The 21,428-nt window shown below is 55.7% G+C and overlaps 8 protein-coding genes across 8 annotated transcripts; 4 read left to right on the top strand and 4 right to left on the bottom strand.

Moving 5' to 3' along the window:
• Positions 1–119: 119 nt before the first annotated feature.
• Positions 120–2,207, bottom strand: UMAG_05450 (uncharacterized protein; the record flags this gene model as incomplete). The annotated part of the gene is made up of 1 exon (XM_011393495.1): positions 120–2,207. One exon carries the CDS (start codon positions 2,205–2,207, stop codon positions 120–122), a length of 2,088 nt encoding a protein of 695 aa, XP_011391797.1.
• A 2,449-nt stretch (positions 2,208–4,656) lies between these two features.
• UMAG_11576 (putative F1F0-ATP synthase subunit i/j) lies at positions 4,657–5,084 on the bottom strand (the record flags this gene model as incomplete). The annotated part of the gene is made up of 2 exons (XM_011393651.1): positions 4,657–4,688; positions 4,928–5,084. 2 exons carry the CDS (start codon positions 5,082–5,084, stop codon positions 4,657–4,659), a joined length of 189 nt encoding a protein of 62 aa, XP_011391953.1.
• A 736-nt stretch (positions 5,085–5,820) lies between these two features.
• UMAG_05452 (uncharacterized protein) lies at positions 5,821–7,814 on the top strand (the record flags this gene model as incomplete). Its single annotated transcript, XM_011393496.1, has 4 exons — positions 5,821–6,918; positions 6,995–7,065; positions 7,147–7,217; positions 7,294–7,814. The coding sequence occupies 4 exons, from the start codon at positions 5,821–5,823 to the stop codon at positions 7,812–7,814; spliced, it is 1,761 nt and encodes a 586-aa protein (XP_011391798.1).
• A 458-nt stretch (positions 7,815–8,272) lies between these two features.
• On the top strand, positions 8,273–10,231 carry UMAG_05453 (uncharacterized protein; the record flags this gene model as incomplete). Its single annotated transcript, XM_011393497.1, has 1 exon — positions 8,273–10,231. One exon carries the CDS (start codon positions 8,273–8,275, stop codon positions 10,229–10,231), a length of 1,959 nt encoding a protein of 652 aa, XP_011391799.1.
• Positions 10,232–10,511: 280 nt separating this feature from the next.
• Positions 10,512–12,365, bottom strand: UMAG_05454 (putative Splicing factor 3b, subunit 2; the record flags this gene model as incomplete). Its single annotated transcript, XM_011393498.1, has 1 exon — positions 10,512–12,365. The coding sequence occupies one exon, from the start codon at positions 12,363–12,365 to the stop codon at positions 10,512–10,514; it is 1,854 nt and encodes a 617-aa protein (XP_011391800.1).
• A 1,157-nt stretch (positions 12,366–13,522) lies between these two features.
• On the top strand, positions 13,523–16,597 carry UMAG_11577 (putative eukaryotic translation initiation factor eIF-3; the record flags this gene model as incomplete). Its single annotated transcript, XM_011393652.1, has 1 exon — positions 13,523–16,597. The coding sequence occupies one exon, from the start codon at positions 13,523–13,525 to the stop codon at positions 16,595–16,597; it is 3,075 nt and encodes a 1,024-aa protein (XP_011391954.1).
• An 802-nt stretch (positions 16,598–17,399) lies between these two features.
• UMAG_05456 (uncharacterized protein) lies at positions 17,400–18,791 on the top strand (the record flags this gene model as incomplete). The annotated part of the gene is made up of 1 exon (XM_011393499.1): positions 17,400–18,791. One exon carries the CDS (start codon positions 17,400–17,402, stop codon positions 18,789–18,791), a length of 1,392 nt encoding a protein of 463 aa, XP_011391801.1.
• Positions 18,792–19,518: 727 nt separating this feature from the next.
• UMAG_11578 (putative proteasome core particle subunit alpha 4) lies at positions 19,519–20,391 on the bottom strand (the record flags this gene model as incomplete). Its single annotated transcript, XM_011393653.1, has 2 exons — positions 19,519–20,276; positions 20,376–20,391. The coding sequence occupies 2 exons, from the start codon at positions 20,389–20,391 to the stop codon at positions 19,519–19,521; spliced, it is 774 nt and encodes a 257-aa protein (XP_011391955.1).
• Positions 20,392–21,428: the final 1,037 nt, after the last annotated feature.

Here is a 21,428-nt window from a genome sequence, read left to right on the forward strand (position 1 = left end):
ATTCACGATTCACATTTGTGATTCATGATCACCTTGGTGTTTGGTGTTTTGAGACGAATGTAGAGATTCTGATGCATTTCACAGACGCGACAGTAGGGGGCAACGATCGGAAGCGTGAATTACAACTTGGGTCTTGTGCTCGATACGCTGACTGGACCTTTGGCGTAGAGTGCGTCGATCTGGTCTTTGAACACCTTGACAGCCTCGTGTCTCTTGACCTTGAATGTGGGAGTCAACAGACCGTTTTCGACGCTGAACGGCTCCATAGTGAGGTATAGGCCCTTGATGTATTCGAAGCCCTTCAGGTTGTTGTTCCTCGCGATTTTGTGGTACTGGTCCAAATACGCGGCGACCACTTTGTCATCCTTGCACGCGTCGCTGAGCGCGGTCAGGTCATCAGCCGAAATCGGGCGACCCAAAACCTTGCTTGCGAACGGCGCAAACGTAGTCGGCTCTGGCACACTGATGCCCACGAGATAGTCGCGGAACGAGTCGCCGTGCACGAGCAGCTGCGCAGCCAATGGATTCTGGCCGTAGAACTCCGAGAGGTTATCGATCGCCACGTACTCGCCCTGCGAGAGCTTGAGCAGCGACTTTACGCGATCCACGATGCGGACGCGGTTCAGATGGTCGATCGCGCCGATATCGCCTGTGCGCAAGAAGCCGTCGTCGGTAAGAGTCTCCTTGGTCTTGGCTTCGTCCTTGTAGTAGCCGGGGAAGGTGCACTGCGATTTCACCAGGATCTCGCCGCGCGGCAACGGCTGGTCGTCCGACGTGTAGCCCATATCCGGGACATCGCGCAGCTTGAGCTGCATTCCCGGGTAGACGGCACCTACGCTTCCGAGCGACGTGTCGTTCTCATACATGATTGTGCACAAGCCGTAGTTCTCCGTCTGGCCGTACCCCTCGCGCACGTCGCACGACAGCACGACGCGCAGCAGCTTGAGCACATCGCCCCGAATCGGTGCCGATCCCGAGGTGATGTACTGCACATTCCCGCCCAGCACCGCCTTGACCTTGCTGAAGATGAGTCGGTCGTACAACGCGTGCGTCAGCGTGCCGTCGCGGTCGTGGTTAGCAATCTTGGCCGCCAACGCCTTGCGCAGCAACGCGCCCTTCAAGCCCGGAGCAGCCGCTTGCGCCTGCACCAGCGCCGCCACACGGTTGAGCACACGCGGCACCGACGGAAACATTTCCGGTTTTAGGATCGCCATGTCTTCCATGAGACGTGTCGTGTCGCCGCAAAAGTAGCCGACGCGCCCGCCGGTGCGGATCACCACAATCTCGCACAGACGCGCGTAAATGTGCGCGGTGGGCAGGTAGGAGATCACCGTCACCCTGTCGCGCTTGTGGAACGCCATGGCGGTGGTCACGTATCCGCCCATACCGGCAGTGATGATGGCGGCCTTGGGGTTACCCGTGGTGCCCGACGTGTAGCAGAAGCTGTGGATCGAGTCGAGCTTGTGCGGCGTGTGAGCCGCCAAGTTACGCCGACCAAGATCGAGCATCTCGAACCAGTTGTAGATCTGCACTCCGCAGCTCTTGGCCCATTCCTTGGCGAGCACGTCACGCTGAGCGTCGACGACGCCCGCCTTGATGGTCTGCTTGTCCGGACGGAATGCGTCGAGGATCACGATCGCCTTGAGCAGAGGCAGCTTACCCGCCTGAGCCGCGGCGAGTGTGACGCCGACGTGGTTGGGCGTGGTAAAGAGGATGCGCGTCTCGGCGTGATCGAGGATGTACTGCGCCGACGCCGCATCGTACGTCTCGTAGAGCGAAACGGTGCGACGGTTGTACGCCATGTTGGCGAGATCGACAATCATGAATTCCGGACGGTTGAGCGTCCAGATGCCCGCGGTCCACTCTGAGGCGCCGAGGTTCTCACCGAGAACGCCTTGCTTGGCGAGGTGACCGAGAGCCGAACCGATCGCGGTTCGCTCCTCCTCGACTTCTTGGTACGAGTACCATTCAAAGTGTTTTTCAAAATCCTTGGTGATCGGGTTCCAGGGTCTCCAACCGGCGAGGTCTTGGTTGAGGTTATCGTCCTTTGCACGCAGCAGCGTTTCGTAGACGGTGCAGTCCGTGGAGAAGTCGGGCAGAGCGGCGCTCTTGTAGATGTGCGAAAATCCAGGCTCTTTGGATCCAGCGACGGGAAGCATCTGCTTTTCCAAGGGGAAATGGATCTCGGCGGGCAAGTCGGTCACCATTGTGGTAATATCGCGCGAATGCGTGTGAGCAGGACGACAAGGCGGAAATGCGAGCGCGCGTGATCGGGGCGGATGGAGGGAGAGACAGAGAGAGACAGAGAGAAAGCGAGCGCGAAGCGGAGAAGATGGCAGTAGTTAGGCAAATCCGAGACGATTTCCAGAAGCGTGAGAGGTGATGGCGGAGAGGATGTGACAGCAAGCAGAAGGGGGAAGCGAAGGGCCATAGGAAAGCGAAGGAGACAGGGACAGGGACAGGGAAAGCGAAAGCGAAAGCGAAAGCGAGGTGCACAGAGCAAGCGTCTCTCTACCGGCAAGTCCGGCTGGAGCAAGTAAGCGGAAGACCACTGTACAGTGTGGGTGGGTCAGCCTTCTCACAATTTGTGACTGTATGCGTGATTGAGAGAGAGAGAGAGAGAGAAAAGAAAGAAAACGAGAAATCACGAATGGGCAAAGCCGACGCAACGCTTCGCTTCGTTTGCTCCGACTCACAAATCGTGGATCCGCGCCGAGAGCACAGAGGGAAAGTGAGAAAGCGAGTGACCAGTCAGAGTCGCACGGTGGTGAGTGGAATAGGCCATCCGCATTGTGCATCCTGTGATCCGTGCCTATGTTAACCTATCTGAGCTACGTTAGCTCATCGACTCAAGACTGCGTACACGCTGCTTACAGAACCCACGCGGAAAGCTGGAGCCGACGACGACCCCGCTCTTGGCGATCCACGCTTCATGATTGGTGTTGCGCTCACAGACTCGGCCGTGCTCTGCTGTTGCCCAGTTGGCACGTTGTCTCGCCCAACGCTGTTCTCTGCATCTCGGTGCAATCCACAGTTCACAGCTGCTGAGCTACGTGATACGTGTGCGTGTGCGTGATGATATGGACAAGCCTCGTATTCGAGCATTTGTGATTCACATGTGTGACTCGCATGTCTCTTCTCTGCCTGTCAGCTTGTCAGCGCAAGCACCGAAAGCTTAAGTTTGAGCCTGTATGAACAGAGTTGCACCGTATCCCCGGTCAAGGGCATTCTTGATTGGATTCACGATTTGTGATTGCAGGCGCGGGGAACGCAGCCGCGCTCTCGCGGTACGCCCTCTCTCGGTATTCACATTCGTGCTTTTTTTTTTTTTGCTGGTTTTCACGATTGCTGTTGAAAAATGCGGTTGGCTCGACCGGCCAAGCCGCACTGCCGGACGAATCACCCATCGTGAATCACGAGTGACCCCGAGTCACAGAGTTCCGAGTTCAGTCTCGCAGCCGCGCACCCCACACCCAATACCGTGAATCGTGAATCGTGAATCGTGAATCGTGAATCGTGAATCGTGAACCGTGCGTGCGTGCGTGATGCGTGATCCGTTCCGCGGTGAATTGGCTTATCTTTCATGTTTGGCTGTGGCCAAAGCGGTCGGCGCGATCTTTGTCGACAGTCGTGAGTGAGTCGTGAGTGTAGCTCCCATACTCGCCTGAGAAATGACCACCTAGGTCCCTTTCGTCGTCCGTACGAGTCACAGTAGCTGTTTGAGCCTGCTCGCTGCGCATAGGATTGACGATAGTACAGGGCGTTGCCCATTTCGTGTTTGGCTGGTTGCCTGCTGTGCCGATGCGGTGCCAATCACGAATGAGATCAACAAGCCAATGTCATCCATCCTTTGTGCTTCTGAGTTGTTTCCGGTGCCAAATTCGATAATTGTGACCAAACAAGGTCTCACAAACACAACTTTGCCGAAAAACACGAAAGCATCCGCATCTCTCATCTGGACCATCGGGCATTCTCTTACTCTCTTGCTTTAGATGGGCGCTAATTGGCAACACTCTGCCCAAGTTAATCACGAATTGGTGCAGAGACTGCGACGCTGCATCACTCACAGTCACGAGTGTGACTGTTCTACAAGTAATCCGTGAATGTAGGTGCTGTAAAGATCAAGTAGCTGCCAACATCATAGGCAGTCGTGGGTCGACCCTCCCTCACTCATTCGACGCACCATCCGTCTTAATCCTTGATGAGCGTCTGGTGGTCGACTTTTACCCACACTTGCTCCCATGGCTCTGCGGCTTGGGCTCGTCGATCAAAAGGGGGGTCTTCATTTGTCGTCTCTCTCGAGCAAGCACATCTGCAATTACTCCCGACATCGAAACCGACATCCTGCTACTCAAACAGTCATCTACGATCGCTCTGCAGTGTATGCATCCGATACACAATTCCGCATCTGCTCGCAATAAGGGTGCTTCGGTATCAGTCATTTCATCATGCTAGAAGGAGAGAGCTGCTGTTTCCAAGAAATGGAGAACGCGATTGCTTGAGCCAAACTGAGTCTGCCGATATAGCTGCGCCACATTAGCATTTCGATTCGGCTCGACATGCTCGACGTAGACCCCGTGGGTCGAGCCGGTGTGTCTATCCAGGTCGCAGAGCAAGCGCTCTCCGAATCAACAAATCTCGGTCCTAGCGACAAATTTAGTGGTGGGCTGCCTTCAGCACCTTCTGGCCTGTAGTGTGTGGAAAAGCAATTATCAGGTACAGCAGCATGAAGAGGAACCATGAAAAGAGGCAAGCCTGTCAGCGACTGTGGTTCCCAACGTTTTCCTTCCAGAGGAGCATCCTCGCAAACTCGATCCACGTGCATTGGTCCGTGTTCCGAGCGTTGAGTGTCATTGTCGAGTCGTAGCAGGTGCTCCGACGTAGGCTACCCTTGCTTTCGCCCTGACCGACTATGGATGATACTGACCGTAAGGGTTACGAGGGTCCTTGGAAGCCTCCTCGGTCGAGACAGCCACATCCTGCAGCTTGTTGATACCGTAGAAAACCACACCGGCGGCGACGAAGAATGGCCACATGGGCTTGAGTACCGGGGTGGGATAAGCGCGGAAGCCAAAGAATGCCATGTTTGCGAGTGAATGTGACGCGAGGACGACGGTGATGATGTGATGGACGAGACGCTCAAGATCCACATTGGCCAGATCCGATATTCGTGATTGGTGTTGGCCGCTGCGCTGCGATGGCAATTACCAAGAATCGTTCCGATTCAATTTCTTCTCGCACTAGAGAAACTCGTGACTTTACCACGGCTTCCGCGACTGAACGAGTTTGGAATCGAATTTCTTTTGTGATCGATTTGTACCTCAATAACCTCAATAACATTTATCAATATTATTAATATAGCAACCATCACGAATTAGAGCGGCCAGCATCGGAAGCTGACGCTGGTCGATCGGACACTCAAAGAACTACATCGGGTGATGCGGAATGGAATCTTGCATGCAGGGTCCAACCACCGTCGTTGATCGATTGAGAGTCGTGAATATACAGAGTAAGTGATTCGTGATTGCGCCAAGCAGATCACAAAAGTCACGAGTTGCACGTTCTTTGGTCACTTTGGTGCTTGCATCATCGGTCAACTCTCTACCTGATCACTCATGCAAAAGAGGGCGCAAGTCAGTCACTCGGTCCATCCGACAAGATGATCTGTGCTCAGGCTCAGTCGAATCGTGATGCTGTCTCGTTCATCATCACGCCCAGACGTGCAGGGTATATATCATAGCGTATGCTCGCCAGTCTTGGTGCTTGTCCACCACCTTTCGTCGTGCATGTCCGCAACGCCCTCGGTCCTGGCTTATCATCATGTCTCTGGCAAAAGACGATCAAGCTTTGGGCACTGTTTCGCGCGATAACAGGCTCTCGTTGACAACAGTGGCTTTTTGTCAATGGCTCGAGCACCATCATGTGCCCCTTTCCCGTCCAGCGTCGTCTTCTGGTTCGAATACCATCGATGCTGCTTCGACTCTGGCAACAACGCTGCTTCAAGATGCTACACACAACATCTCCACAGATGCAGACAGCGAGGGTACATCAACTAAGCCAAATGACGAGCTCGCAGCTAATTGGCCGCCAACAATGTCGCACTTCCAAGCCTGCTTGACACCCATTGCTGGTCAAGCAGTCGCTCTCTGTGATGCCACCCGAACCGGAGCTGACACATCGCGCGCCACACCAGTGCAGCTCAGCGAGACGATGCTCTTGAAGCCTCGCATTGAACCCAGCGATCCCATCACTTGGATGTCTCGTCGTAAATGGCTTCTCACTTTCCTCGTAGGTTTCACCATGTTCAACGGCTCGTTTGCCTCCACTGCACCTAACGGAGCTGGCATCGCTATCGTAAAGCGATTCGGACTCTCGCCTGAAGAGCTCACCTTGATATCATCCTCGTTTGTCGGAGGTTGTGTCGCCGGTCCCATCCTTTGGGCTCCCCTATCAGAAACCTACGGGCGACGACCTGCGTTTTTGATCTCGAACTGGCTCTACTCGCTCACCAACATTGGTTGTGCGCTCGCCCCTACCAAAGCCGTCTTGTTCACCTTTCGATTCCTCGCCGGAGTCTCTGCCTCTTGCGCCTTTTCCAACGCTGTGGCGGTGGTCACCGATCTCTTTGCACCTCCCCATCGTACTTTGCCTATGATTGTCATGTCGCTGGCGCCGCTATTGGGGCCTTGCTTCGGTCCGCTTTTTGGCTCCCTGATCAGCTCGCTCCTTCATTGGCCTTTTGTCTTTTGGCTGATGGGCGCCTTGGGCTTGGCACTGCAAGCTGCACTTTGGTTACTTCCAGAGACGTACGCTCCCGCCATTTCTGCTGATATTGAACCCAAGGAGACGATTGCTTCGCCATTCATGACACGACGACAGAGATTTCGTGCCTTTCTCGTGTCAAACCTGATAAGGCCTGTGAGCAGTCTACTCCAGCAATATGCCCAGTGTTTGAGATAGACAACTAACTGACACTAGTCACGGATGACCTCAGATCAACATGATGTGCCGTGAACCCATCGTCATGTGCGCCACATTTTATCTGTCCTTCTTCTTTGCCTTTATGTGCGTTTTGCACATATCAAATCTCACATGAACCGCGGCAGAGCACGGAAGCGCTGACCTATGATCGCCAATCCATAACAGGTACATGTTCTTCGCCTCCTGGCCGCTGATCTTTGGCCCCCCGGGCATCTATAAGCTCGACGCGGTGCATAGTGAGTCGCTCTTGCAGTGACATTTTGAAATGAGCGAGCTTGCTGATGAGCTTTTGAGGCTCCTTGACTCCATTAGCTGGGATCACGTTTTTGCCCATAGGGTTCGGAGGGGTCTGTGCGTCTGTTTGGCTAGCCTACCGCGAGCGCTACTGCGGCAGAGCAAGCGCACCACCCGCACGAGCTAATCCGGAAGTCAAGCTGTTTCCGACGTTCTATGTTGCGCCTCTGGTGGCTGCCGGGCTGCTCTGGGCAGGTTGGCTCGCACGCACTAGCATTCCGTATCCGGTGACCATGTTGGGGGGTGTACCGATCGGTATGGCCATGGTGCTCGTCTTCCAGGGCTGGATAGGTTACCTCGGCGATTGCTATCGGCTCTACGCTTCTTCTGCGATCGCATCTACCGTCATTGGGCGCGCGATCTCGGGTGCTACCATCCCTCTCTGCACTCATCGGCTGCACGAAAAGCTTGGTGGCATCGGCTGGCTCTACACGCTGGTAGCCGGTCTGGTGTTGCTGACCACGCCGATCCCGGTGCTCATCGATCGATTTGGTGAGCGGCTACGTGCGCGATCCATGTACAAACCAGGCAGCGGCTGAACATGTGCGCCGTCAATTCACGATTCACGATTTTAATATCTTCTTTTTATTGGTGACATTGTGGTCGATGATGCTCGTATGAGTCGGTGCAAGGCGTTGAACAGATTATCTTGGGGGAATGCGTGCCAAAGGTTGAAGAGTTTCTACAAGCAGGCCAAGGACGACACGCAAGGTCACGGCTGTTGAATTCACGATTCACGATTTACGATTTACGATTTTGAGCTGCATCTGCTGGTAAGCGTGCAGTGCACAGATGGACGGAGAATTTGTGGCATGCTTTGCTCCGGCTTGCTTCTCTTGACGGCGTGCATCTCCACCATCGCATCACTCGTGACTCATTTGGCTTGCTCGGCGTGGATCGCGATACCTACGCTCAATGCCCGCCACCATGCTTTGAAGATTGCGGACAGTAGATAACGCTCTCAGATCGGTAACAAGTGGCAGAAGCAGCGAGCGCGATGGACGAAGTGGTTCCTGGTCTCTGGGTGGGCGGGGTGCGCGCCGCCATGGACGTAAGCTACCTCTCTCACGCCGGGATCACACACATCATTACATGCATGAAGCAACAGATCCCTGTGCCGCCACGGCTCGAAGATGGACGCACCATCACGCGCGCCGAGATGAAGCACGTTCGGATCGATGACGACGAAAAGGCGCCGATCTTGGTGCACTTTGCTGGGTGCAACGAGTGGATCGCGCGTCAGTTGCAAGAAGAGTGGATCGCCGACTCGGATACCCACTCACAAGTCGGTCAGGATGACGACCATGTGGAGCTAGTCGCGCAGCTGGTTCAGGGACGACAGAAGCGTGGTGGGCGGTGGGGTAGCTGGCAGACGACGGGAGCGGGTACGGTTCTGGTGCACTGCCAAGCGGGATGCTCGCGTTCGGTCGCCATCGTCGCCGCCTACCTGATGCACACGCGTCGCATCTCGGCGGTCACGGCGATCGACATGATCCAACGACGTCGAAGCGACGCCGAACCCAACCGTGGCTTTGTAGCGCAACTGGAGCTGTACGAGCAAGTGGGCTTTGAGATCGACATGAAATACCAGGCGGTGCGTCGATTTCTGATGAGCAAGACCGATATCCTGAACGGCGACAGTATGGACGATATGCTGCTCAGCTATTATCCCAGTCCGTATCCAAGCCCAGCGTTGAATGCGAGCGGCATCAAGGAACTCGCCACCATTCGCCAGGAGGACGACGACAACGATGCAGTAGCAGCAGTGCCCAAGAGCTGCCATAATGCAAATCAGAATCAAAGTCAACATCAAAATCCAAATCCGAATTCAAATTCAAACTCAACTGCGCTGCTAAACGAAAATTCAGCTTTGGCCAAACACAAACCACTTTTACCTTGTCGAAGCGCCTCTTGCTGCTCCACCTCTTGCCACTCTTGCACCACCGTCAACACCCAACGCATTGGCGACGTTTGCTCGACCAGGCTTGCACCGTCGGCTGTAGACCAAGTAGATCGATACGCAGCTTCGGATCGGGTCGAATCGCTGTGCAACATGTCGAACGCGAGCAGCAACAGCAACAGCAACAGCAACAGCAACAGCAACAGCAACAGCAACAGCAACAGCAACAGCAACAGCAACAGCAACAGCAACAGCAACAGCAACAGCAACAGCAGCTCGACGACCGAAGTCAAGGTGACGGCGAATTCTTCCGGTCGTCTGCCCGGTGGAGTGGACCATGTGAGGGGTCACGAAGGCGTTTTGAACCGAGGCTCGTTAGCGCAACCCAAGTTTTCAGGGCCCAAGTTGCGGTGCAAGGCGTGCAGGCGCGAGTTAGCAGCGTTGGATCATGTGGTCATCCACGAACCGGGCAAAGGGCAGATGGCATTTGAGCATAGAAAACGGGATGTCGGGTATGCGGGGCCAAGCGTGGTGACCAACGGTGCTGATGCAAGCGATTCGAGTGTTGACAGAGCCATGCAGCCGCCACGTTCGAATCCAACTGCGGATGTGCGGATGGCCAGTGTGGAGCGTGAATCGGGCTCAGCAGCAGCTTCAACGTCGACAGTGTCGAGTAGACCCAAGATACAATCGGGTGCATCGTTGGCATTGCAGCTTGCACCGCATCTCGCCGCTCTGCGTGGAGCACGTCCGCGAGCCGTCGGCGATTGCGCGCCTGAAAGCACGCGCGCGCAACAAGGCACCGCGCACTCTGCATCAACGACTTCCTTGAAACCTGGCATGCTAATCCACGCGTCGTGTTCGTCGTACTTTGTCGAGCCGATGGAGTGGATGTCGTCGCTCAGCAGCGGCCAGGTCACAGGCCGTCTCGATTGTCCCTCGCCCAAATGCGGCGCCAAACTCGGCAGCTGGGATTGGGCAGGCATCCAGTGCGCATGTGGCGCCTGGGTCACCCCCGCTTTCTCGCTCCATCGCAGCAAGGTCGACCAGGTCTAGTCTTACCATACACATCTCCCATTCTCTTGTCCATCTCGTTGTCCAACTGTGCGCTGGACAGGCTGAGCCGAGGCACAGTCGTCAGTGTGTGTGGTCTCAAACAGGCACCATCGAACTTTGTGCTTGGATAATGGTGCTCGACGCTTGGCTCATGCGTCTGCGCGTGACATGACGCGGCTTGCTAGCAGTGTCATACGAGCTGGGCTTTTCAAGGTGGTAGGCGTGATGGATGCGCGACGATAGCGTTAGTGGTACAAGTACATGAGGAAGAAAAGGAGGATCAGGAAGCAGGATTGTGGGGATTTGGACGAGAGTGATGGTCTGTAGATCTTTGTTTCTGGAGTTGATGGCGGAGGTGGGTGATGGCATGTTGGTCATCGGTATAGGCTGCAAAGCGCGATGCAGAGTGGTTGCGACGTTCTGCGTCGTATCTGGCGGCGAGATCTGATTCGGCATGCAGCTCTTCCGGGTCGATTGAGACGTGCACTGCGTCAGAATCACGTTTGGTGCCTCTACGATGCTCAGCGCCCAGCACGCCAACTCTGGTCGTCGGCTGCTGTGCCGAAGACAGATCATAGACGCGCTCGGAAGCCATCAGTTGCCCCGCGCCCGCTCCAGCTACTGCGCTTCGCTCCGGTACAACTTGGTACAGTGTTGGTGGCGCCACACTCTGACCGTTGCTGTCCTTATCGTCGCGCGTATGCTTGCGCAGCTCAGTGAACATGGGCGTCTCGATCCCCGCTGCCGACGAAACCGACTGCAGACCGGATACGTCCAGCTGTGCGGATGGCGACGCGGCGCCTTGCGCTTGTTGCACGTCGTCATGGACCTGATCGTCGTCGTCGTCGTCGTCGTCTTCGTGATCGGATTGTTCGGGCTGGAGCGCTCCCCATGGCTGCTTGTCGACTCGATCGATTAGATCGTCGTCGATGGTGTCCGAGGGGTTGGCGAGCACGTTGGCGTACAGTGGTTGGCCGTATTCGTCGACAGGCGGACGTCCCCAGCCTCCGGGATGAAATCCCCAAGTGGCACCCTGCGGGATGGGCGCGTTGAGACCGGGAATTTGGAGATGCGGATAACTGGGCGGGGGTCCGTATCGCTGCATGGCGATCAACCAAGGCGGAGGTGCGAGTGGTGGGATGGAGAGCGCCTCGATCAGCTCGGAGCTCAACTGGCCCGGTCGCTTATCCTTGTACTTTGTCTCGAAATCCTTGCCTTCGTAGTAAACGTCGCCGTACATGCTGAGCGATGGTTTGCTCTGAAACTTGAAAAACGCATCGTAGAGCTTCTGGTAGTCGATTTCGATCTTGCCCATCTTGGGCTGCACGCGATCGCGCGTTTTTTGTTTGAGTGTGTAGTCGGCTTCCTTTTCGTTGAGCGCGTCCTTGATGGTGGCTATGCCGGTTTCGGCGATGTACGAGGGTAGTTGGTAAGCAGGCTTTTCGATGCCTCGTTTGTTTTGGAGGTAGTCGCGCTTGTTGGCCCAGTGAGGCGGGATGGGCACCGAGTTGCGAACGCATTTGAGGTGGACCAGCAGACGCGGATCGTCCGAGGTGACGTCGGTCCATTCGACCACCTCGGGTTTGGATACGAGCTGTTTCAACTCGGCGACTGTGAGACGTTGTAGCTTCTTTTGCTTGCGTTTGGATAGGTGGAGCGAAGAGTGCGCCGCTGCTGCACTGTCGGCATGGCTATCGTCGCGAGTCGAGTCGTGCTCGTCAGACTCGATGTCGTCGTCCGAATAGATGATCTCGCCTTTGGACGCTGTTTGCTGCTGCAGAGTCACTGCGTGCGGTTGATAGCGTGAGAGGACGCTGGAAAAGGCCTTGTACGTTTCCGAGTCCGGATCAATGTGCAAGTGCGCAGCCTGGTCGATGATGGATGTGGTCTCGGTCGGTGCATCGTCATCGTCGTATGACACTTGTACTGTTTGCTTGAGAGTAGACGTCGAAGTGGACGATCGAGGTATCGAGTATGACGAGCCAGATGATTCCGGCTGTTGGTGTTGCTGCTTCTTCTTGAGTCGACGTTTGGCATTCTTGCTCAGCGGAGCACCGCCATTGGCACGCGCATTCGCATTTGTGTTGGAAATTGTATGGGCGTTGGAAGGGCCGGCGACCGAGTTGATTGTCATCGTCTTTGTGTTGGCGATGAGGATCGAGTGATGGCGAGGAGGATCGAGTGCAAAGGGGTGTGCGCGAAGCCAAGTCACGAGTTGGCTGCTGAAATAGTGCTGAATAAGCATGAGTAATCAACGTGATTTATGTGAAGAAGAAAGCCAGCAACGAGTTGCAGAGGCGCCTCTCGTGCCAGTGCGGTGTGACTGCGTGACTGTTGCTCACGACTGCGGAAAGATTCGTGATTGTTAACAAATCACGAATCACGAAGCACAACCGAATCACTCGTAAATGGATGGCTCTTTCGCCCATCACCAACCAAACCACATTACGATTCTCCCAATGTGACTCATGAATCGGTCACAAGTGCGAGAGTCTCTCTGGCTTGCTACAATCACACACGCTCGGGTGGACGCCGATCTGCGTTACAAAGCGTCCAACGTTAGATCAGTGACTGTCGTCGGTACGTGGTACAGAGCCGTGAGTGTGAGAGTCGTGAGTTCTGTCTGAATTAGCAATCACGAATACAAGTCTACGGTCACTAATCGCGAATAGTGCAAATCGCCTATTTGTATTCACGAATCACGCGGCTACAAAGACCAGCGAGAAGAAAAACAAAAAGGAAAAGAAAAAAAATTGACACGATTCGCACGCACACACAATTTTGCATTCTTCCTGGTTTTGTGCTTCTTTTCTGGCTGGCCTCTGCTGTACCGCCTTGTGACAATCGGGAATGGTGGTGAGTGGTCAGTGGTGATGGGTGATTGGCAAAGCGTAGCGCGTCAGTAAAGTCACTCACTTGCTCAATCACAGTTGTTGGCTCAGCCTCGAATGGGGTATTGAATGTCGTCGTCGTCGTCGCCATCGTCGTCGTTATCATTATCCTTACTACCACCATCTCTCTTTCGACTTTTTCAAAGAAGAAAAGCTAAAAGCCTTCTCTGCTACTCCTTTTACCATCGCTCTCAAAGGCGGAATTCGTGTTCGACTTGCTTTCCCAAAGTCGTATCCAAAGTTTTCCCCCTTTGCTTCACCCCATCGGCTTCCTAGTGTGCGAAGTTTTTCGTATTTGCGAAAAACCGGCTAGTGAACTCCAGGGTGTTCCTCTTCCTTTCCATCGTTTTAGCAGACGGCATCTTTTCATCTCTTGTTCTGATTCAGACATCATCCCAGAATGCCTCCGTTCGCCAAACCCGAGACCGTCCTGAAACGGTCCGAGGAACTCATCAATGTCGGTCAACACCAGGCCGCTTTGGCCGCGCTCAACGAGATTTTCACCTCTCGTCGTTTCAAGCAGACTCCTCTCCAGTCGCTTGAACCCATCATGCTCCGATTTGTCGATCTTTGCGTTGATCTCAAAAAGGGAAGGATGGCCAAGGAAGGTCTGATGCAATACAAGAACGTCTCGCAAAACACAAACGCTCAATCCATCGAGCTCGTCATCAAGCACTTTATCAAGCTCGCCGATGCCAAAGTCGTAGAGGCTCAGTCCAAGGCCGATGCCGCCGTTGGTGAAATTGACGTCGATGACCTCGAGGAGTCCGAGACCCCCGAGAGCATGCTCCTTGGCTCGGTCAGCGCTGACCAGAACAAGGACCGCACCGATCGTGTCCTCGTCACGCCTTGGCTCAAGTTTCTCTGGGAGGCCTACCGTACCGCGCTCGACATTCTCCGCAACAATGCTCGTCTCGAGGTGCCCTACCAGCAGATCGCCAACCAGGCACTCAAGTTTTGTCTTCAGTACCAACGCAAAACCGAGTTCCGTCGTCTCTGCGAAGTCCTCCGTCAGCATCTCCAAAACGTTGCCCGCTACTCTCACCACGCCCACGCCATCAACCTCACCGACCAGGACACCCTCCAGCGTCACCTCGACACCCGCTTTGCGCAGCTCAACTCGGCCGTCGAACTCGAACTCTGGCAAGAGGCCTTCCGCTCCGTCGAGGACATCCACAACCTCCTCACCATGGCCAAAAAAGCTCCTCGTCCCGCCATGATGGCCAACTACTACGAGAAGCTCGCCCGTATCTTTATGGTCTCGGACAACAACCTCTTCCATGCCGCTGCCTGGAACCGCTACTACGCCCTTGCACGCTCCATCGCAAAGTCCGAGCAAGAACACACCCAGATCGCCTCGTACGTTCTCATTAGCGCCCTCGCCGTCCCCGTCATCTCGTCCAACGCTCCCGGCACCGGCAACCTGCACAAGTCCAAGTCCGACTTTCTCCAGGCCGACCACGAGGCTCGAAGCCGCACCGGTCGTCTCACCTCGCTTCTCGGCCTCAGTCGCACCCCCACTCGCGCCGGTCTGCTCAAGGAGGCTCTCAATCGCGACATTCTCAAAAAGGCGCGTCCCGAGCTTCGCGAACTCTACAACATCCTCGAGGTCGAATTCCATCCCCTCTCCATCTGCGCCAAGATCGAGCCCATCCTCGCCTCGATCTCGCAGGATGCCGAGATGGCAAAGTACGTCAAGCCTCTTCACTCGGTCGTTCTCACTCGCCTCTTCCAGCAGCTCAGCCAGGTCTACGACGCCGTCAAGCTCTCCAAGGTGATGCAGCTCGTCTCTGCCTTCAAAGCTCCTCACAGCTACACGCCCGCCGAAATCGAAAAGTTCTGCCTCAACGCCTGCAAAAAGGGTCACCTCAACATCCGCATCGACCACGTTGCCCAGGCCATCACCTTCCAGGACGATGTCTTCTCCACCGACGTCCATCCCGCCGCTTCCGCCTCGTCCGAAGCTGACAACGTTGGTCTGCAGGCCTCCCCCTCTGAGCTCGTGCGCACCCAGCTCAGCCGACTCGCCACCTGTCTCGACACCACGCTCAAGACCATCGATCCCACCATCCTTGCCGATGCGCAGGCTGCCAAGCGTCACGTTTTTGCGCGCGCCGTCGCTGCCGCCGAAGACGAGCACAAGGCTGCCATTGCCCGCAAGGCGCTCCTCGCGCGTCGCAAGGAGCTGCTCGAGGAAATGGCTACGCGCAAGGAGCGAGAAGAGGCGGCCGCGCGTGCCGAACGCGCTCGTGCTGCCGCCGAGGCCGAACAGAAGCGCATCGCCGAAGAACAAAAGAAGCGCGAACAGGATCGCCTTAACAAGGAAGTCGAGGCGGTGCGCATCGAGGAAGCCAAGAAAATGGCAAAGTCGTTGCAAGAGCGCGGAGGTCTCAAGCTTTCCGAGGAAGAACTTGCCAATCTGGACACGGACAAATTGGTCCAGATGCAGGTAGAGCAGATCGAAAAGGAAAAGAAGGAGCTTGCCGAGCGTCTGCGTCTCATCCACCGCCGAATGGACCACCTCGAGCGTGCCTACCGTCGCGAAGAGGCTCCCTTGCTTTCGGCTGACTACGAACGACAGAAGCAGGAAGACCTGCAATATCACAAGGCGGCTCGCATCACGCTGTTGCAGACTTCCAAGGACAAACACGCCGCCGACCTCGAGATCAAGAAGCGTCTCACCCGAATCTTGCCCGACTACCAGCAGCTTCGTTCCATTATCGAGGATAAACGTCGCGGCGAATTTGAAGAGCGAAGGAGAAAGGCTACCGAGCAGATTGAGCTCGAAAAGGAAAGGCGTCGTCAGCAAGTGCGCGACGAGAGGAGACGCGAGCGACAAGAGGCCGAAGAGGCCGAACGTCGCCGCGTCCAAGAGGAACAAGAGGCTCGTGCTCGTGCCGAGGAGGAGGAGCGCCTCGCCGAGCAGCGTCGTGTCGAAGAGGCTCAGCGCGCCGAGCTCGAGGCCAAGAAGCGCGCCGAAATCGAGGAGCGAAGGGCCAAGTTCCAGGCGACCGCCGACAAGCAACGACAGCGCGAGGAGGAGGCCGAGGCCAACCGTCGTTCTCGTGCCGCCGGTACTGGTGCTGCGCCTGCACAAGAGTTGGCCGCTGCTGATGCTACATGGCGCCGTGCTAGTGGCAGCCCTGCACCCACTCAAGCCGAGTCGCAACGTCCTCCCATCTTTGGCGCTGCTCGTACCGGTGGCGCTGGAGGCTGGCGTGAGCGCTTGGCTGCCAAGGAGGCCGCTGGTGGCAATGCTACTGCTGCTCCTTCTGCTCCTGCTGCCGCTCCTGCGCCTGCCTCTTCGGGAGCCTACCGACCTGGTATGTTCCGTGCCGCTGCCGGTGCTGGCGCTGGGGGACGGACGGATCGCGTGGCGGCCACTCCTCTCCCTCCCGCTGCCGCGGCTGCCGAGAGCGACGGCTTTACCGAGGTCAAGAAGAACGTCTACCGTCCTCCTGGTCGTCGTGCCTGATTGTTTCGCGTCTGGTCCCACAAACAAAAAAACAGCATCGCGTCTGTATGCGTATGCTTGTGTGTCCCCCTTGTACATTCTCCCTTGCATTCGCAAGACTCTTTCCGCTTATTCTGCTTGGATTCGAGTAGTGAATGTGCGAGACGGTATGAGTAGTTATATGCTATCGAGCCGCCGTTTAGATTTGCGATTTGTGAATCAGTTGAAGAATACAATCTGTGAATCCAAATCCGATTCGTGATTGGTTGTCTAGACACCCTTTTGGTATAAGTTAACGTTAGTTAGTCATGAGTGGTTAAGCTTCGAGTGAATCACGATTGGCTGGCCGGAAAGAACTGATCTAACAAATTTGACGAAGCACGCGTGACGCGTTTAAATCGAAGATGTTAGATCGTGAAGTGGAAACCGTAGATCGTAGATTGGGCTTGGCATGCGCGCCTCGGTTTCGCGGTGATATGAATCGTGATTAGGATGCACCTCGTAAGCGTGAATCGTCAAGACTGAGTTGGATGTCAGGATCCACGACTTGCCTCACCACTACGTACTGTCATCAGTATCGTCGAGCTGACCAGATTGCATCTCGACAGACAGCTGAGAAGCACTTGGATCGGTGCTTTGTCCACAGCCTCAAGTGCTCAGCGCTGGACGCTGCCCTGCTTGCGACCAGCGCCTGCTGCTGTGTGGTGCATATACATTGGCGACTCGATTCGACTCGGTTCGGTTCGATGCGCAGCAGATCGACGTAGAAACGCAAGCCATCCACCATACATTGCAGGTGGTCGTGGGCCGCTTTCTCGACACGATGAGTAGGATTACGAATGCAACGGTGCAGCGCGAGGCCATTTCGGCACTGCAAGCTGCTCGAACAACGAGCAGTGTTGGCGCATCCGGCAGCGACGCGGCACGGGATAGCGATACGATTTCGATCCAGTCGCGACATACGCTGCGCGTGTTTTCGGCAGAAGACGAGGACGAGGAGCAAGATCCGTGGTCGGCGATACCACGACGGGTGTCGTCAACGCCAGCAGCCGAGCTACCGACGCTGAGTCGTGCGCAACGCAAGCAGCTGATCGTGCGTGCACTGCTGCAACTGCTCGTTCTGTTCGTGGTATGCCTCGTCGGTCTCGGAGGCACGCTTTGGCTGGCACTGCCTGTCATCTCGCCCGAGGACAAACCGTTGTTCAAGATCCCACGTTCCTTTGACGATCTGCGCGCGCTGAATACGGTTCTGCAGCATTACAAGTCGGAGCATTTCGCGAGGGTGCTGCTGTGCTGGACGATCGTGTATCTGTTTTTACAGGCATTTTCGATCCCGGGGAGCATGTACATGTCGATCCTGGCGGGAGCGCTGTTTGGTGTGCCGCTGGCGCTTCCGTTGGTGTGCGCGAGTGTTGCTACGGGAGCGAGCATCTGCTATCTGATCAGCAAGTTCCTAGGGACCATGCTGCTCGCGCTGCCCTCCTGGCAAGCACGCATCGACGACTGGAAGCACAAGCTGGCGCAGCACGACGACAATCTGCTCTCGTACCTGATCGTGCTGCGAATGATGCCACTACCTCCACACAACATTGTCAACATCCTCTCGCCTCATCTGGGCATTCGACTCGGCGTCTTCTGGCTCTCTACGTTTGGTGGCATCTTTGCGGTCAGCGTGATCCACGTGACGATCGGAGAGAAGCTAGACCAGATGACTGGCGACGAGCGGTTCAGCATGTTGAGTTGGCGGAACGTGTTGCTGCTAGGCGGAGTGATGGTGGCAGTAATGCTGCCTGTTGCCGTACGACGATACAACCGCGATCCCACGCTCACGCATGCTGAGCACGGCGCCGTGTACCTGGACGAACAAGTGGACGACGATGCGCCGCATCTGCCCGAGAGTTTTCGGCGAAACCTTGCTGCACTTGCAGCGAGCGGTGCTGCTGACGACGATGACGATGATGAATTGCCACCACATCGGAGCGTGGATACGCACCACCTTGCGGCGGACGACAGCTTTCCGAACTGGACCGACGCGAGATCGAGTTGCGACGACCCGGACGAGCATATGTGGGAGACGCACAGTGCAGAGTACGCAAGAGGTGGTGTGTTCGCCGACCGCCATGCACGCGACGCAACGCCCAATGCGCACGCTCAGTCGTCGACACGTGCCAGACTCAAGAGCTGGATCCACACTCGCACCGGCGTCAAGCTGTGATGCGTCGAATCGCGAATTGCAACCATCTAGCCCGAAGTGAATGTGTGTGCTGCTGTGGCTGTAGCGTTCGACGCTGCATGTCTGGCGTGCTAGCGCTCGGGTCGCTTGATGCGCCCGGTGCATAGCACTGTGTTGAGATAGACGCTGAATACATAGCGTCGAGCCTCCTCGCCACGCCGAGCGCAGCATGAAAGCTCCAGCTGCCAAGCTCGAGCCCTGTTGCGCTGCGATACAGATATGTGGATGCTAGACACGATCAATGTGCAGTGCGCGACGGCGCACGATGCGTAGCGGTACGGGCGCGGTTTGTCGCGCGTGGTGCGCTAGCGCGAGCGCTTGTTTCGCGAGTGCACGCGCAATACGCTCGAACCGGGCCGAATGCAGTGATCACTCGGATGCGCTTCCAGAAGCGCTAACACTCGTCGCCATCCAGTACGACCAAAGAGCCACCAGTGAGAGCTACCAAGATGCAGTGCGCCTTGCTCTCCGGCTCGGTGGCAGCGCGCACCGGCGCACCTGGTGGCTAGCATGCTGCGTTGTGTACGCGCCTGACGAGTGAGCTGCTAAGCTGAGACACATACATATCAACACAAGCGACCATCTCTAGTGCAGTTGCGGGCTGCCGAACAAGGGCATGCAGCCATGTAAACACACGCGCACAGCCTCGACTTGACTTTGTACGACGCAATGAGCAGCCAGCAAGAAACATGTAACTATTGGATGCGCATCAAGACATGGAGGCCTGTGCACCTGCAGTGGCAGCTAGCCTGTTTCTCCTCCTCTCGGCATCGAGCTCCTTTTCAGCATTGATCTGGTCTACAAACTTTTCGATCTCGGCGAGCTCTACATTTGTGACGCTAGCGTGTGCGTCCATGAGCGCGATTTCGATGTTCTTGGCACCGGTCTGAACCACCTCGAGCAGACTCTTGATGGCGAGTTTGATGGTTTGCTCTTTGGTGAGGTCGTCCTTGTAGTTCTTCTCGAGAAATTCGCGGACGGTTTTCGAGCTTCGACCGATCGCGTTGGCCTTCCAGGCGGAATACATGCCGCTCGGTTCGGTCTGGTACAGTTTCGGAGTCGAGTCGTTTGCATCGAATCCAATGATGAGCGTCGAGATGCCAAACGGACGTACACCACCGGACTGCGTATACTTTTGCTGGATGGCTGCGACGTGGCGCGTGATATAGTCGACAGTCACCGGATCTTCGACGGTGAGACGATGCGATTGGCATTCGGTGCGCGCCTTGTCGATCAAGATGCGTGCGTCGGCGGTGAGTCCGGCAAACGCCAGGCAGATGTGATCGTCGAGCATCGCTGTCTTGCGAATCGTACGTGCATCTTGAAGTTGCAACACCGACTTCTTCTCGACTCCAAGTACGACAACGTCCTTGCCTCGAACACCTACGGCGCACGTCCCTTTTCGAACCGCCTCAAGTGCGTATTCTACCTGGAACAGGTGTCCGTCCGGCGAAAATACCGTCAGCGCTGTCCAGCCAACCAGCACAAGCACAACATTCAAGAACAACAAACTTCAGTACGTCGCCAGCCAGCATCCAAATCGTCGAGATCACGCCAGATACTCACCTCGATCATACGACATGTTGCGTTGGTTGTGGTGTGTGAATGGTGGTGGTGGTGATGGGGCGTAGTAAATGAGTGCGAATTGGTTCGTGTTCCATGGCCCATGCTCGTTCACCGTTGCTTGCAAACAGTCGCAGTGACGAGTGCAGAAAGGAACGCGTCAGTCGGTTTCGATTTTGCTTTCTCGTCACTCAAATTCACACTCACCCCTCTCACAAGTCAGAGCGCAACGATCAGATCCGTGATTCGTGATTATCAAGTGTGAGTGCCACCTAAGCGTGTTAAACCCAATCGTGAATTGGCAAATGTTAAAGCTCCGGCTCGCCGCTCCACACACTCACGACTGCATGTTCGTCAAAGCCAAGATTCTGAATCGTGAATCGTGAATTCAGACACGGCAGCGTAGAGAGAGGCGGACCGAGGTGCCGAAGCTTGGTGCCACTTTCACAGCTCAGTCACAGCTCAGTCACAGCTCAGTCAGAGTGCGTGCAGGGAACCACGGATCTGCAATTCACCATGGTGGATTCACGATTTCGACCTCGCTTCACCTCTCGAACGATGTGAGTCACGAGTGTGGCGCCGTGCTTGATCGGATCGAACAGCAAACAGCACACTGCGCATGGCACTTGGCACTTGGCACTTGTGACGGATGAATCGAGATCACGGATGCACCGATAAGTGTCAACAACGGAAGGGCTTCTCGAATTTGGTTTTGCTTTTTTCCTTTTCTTACCCCTTTTTTTTGCGCCAATTTCAGGTGGAAGCAAGCTCTGGAAGGAGCATTGACGATTTCCAATCCGCACAAAATGTGCACGAGTCCGCGAGCCACGACTTGTGAGCCGTGAGTTGGAGTGACGTGTGACGTGTGGAACTACCCTGTGACTTGGGTGTAATCAACACAGCTTTTCAAGTTTGGGTTGATCCGTGATTGACGATTGCTTTGCAGACGCTTTTCGGCAACCATTCACGATTTGTGATTCACGATCCACGCCTTGTGATTCGTGATTGTAGATGGCGAGGTGCCAAGTGTGACGGGACGAAACAGGTTTCGGTAGA

The sequence above is a fragment of the Mycosarcoma maydis genome, chromosome 18 (genome assembly GCF_000328475.2).
Source record: "Mycosarcoma maydis chromosome 18, whole genome shotgun sequence".
NCBI lineage: Eukaryota > Fungi > Basidiomycota > Ustilaginomycetes > Ustilaginales > Mycosarcoma > Mycosarcoma maydis.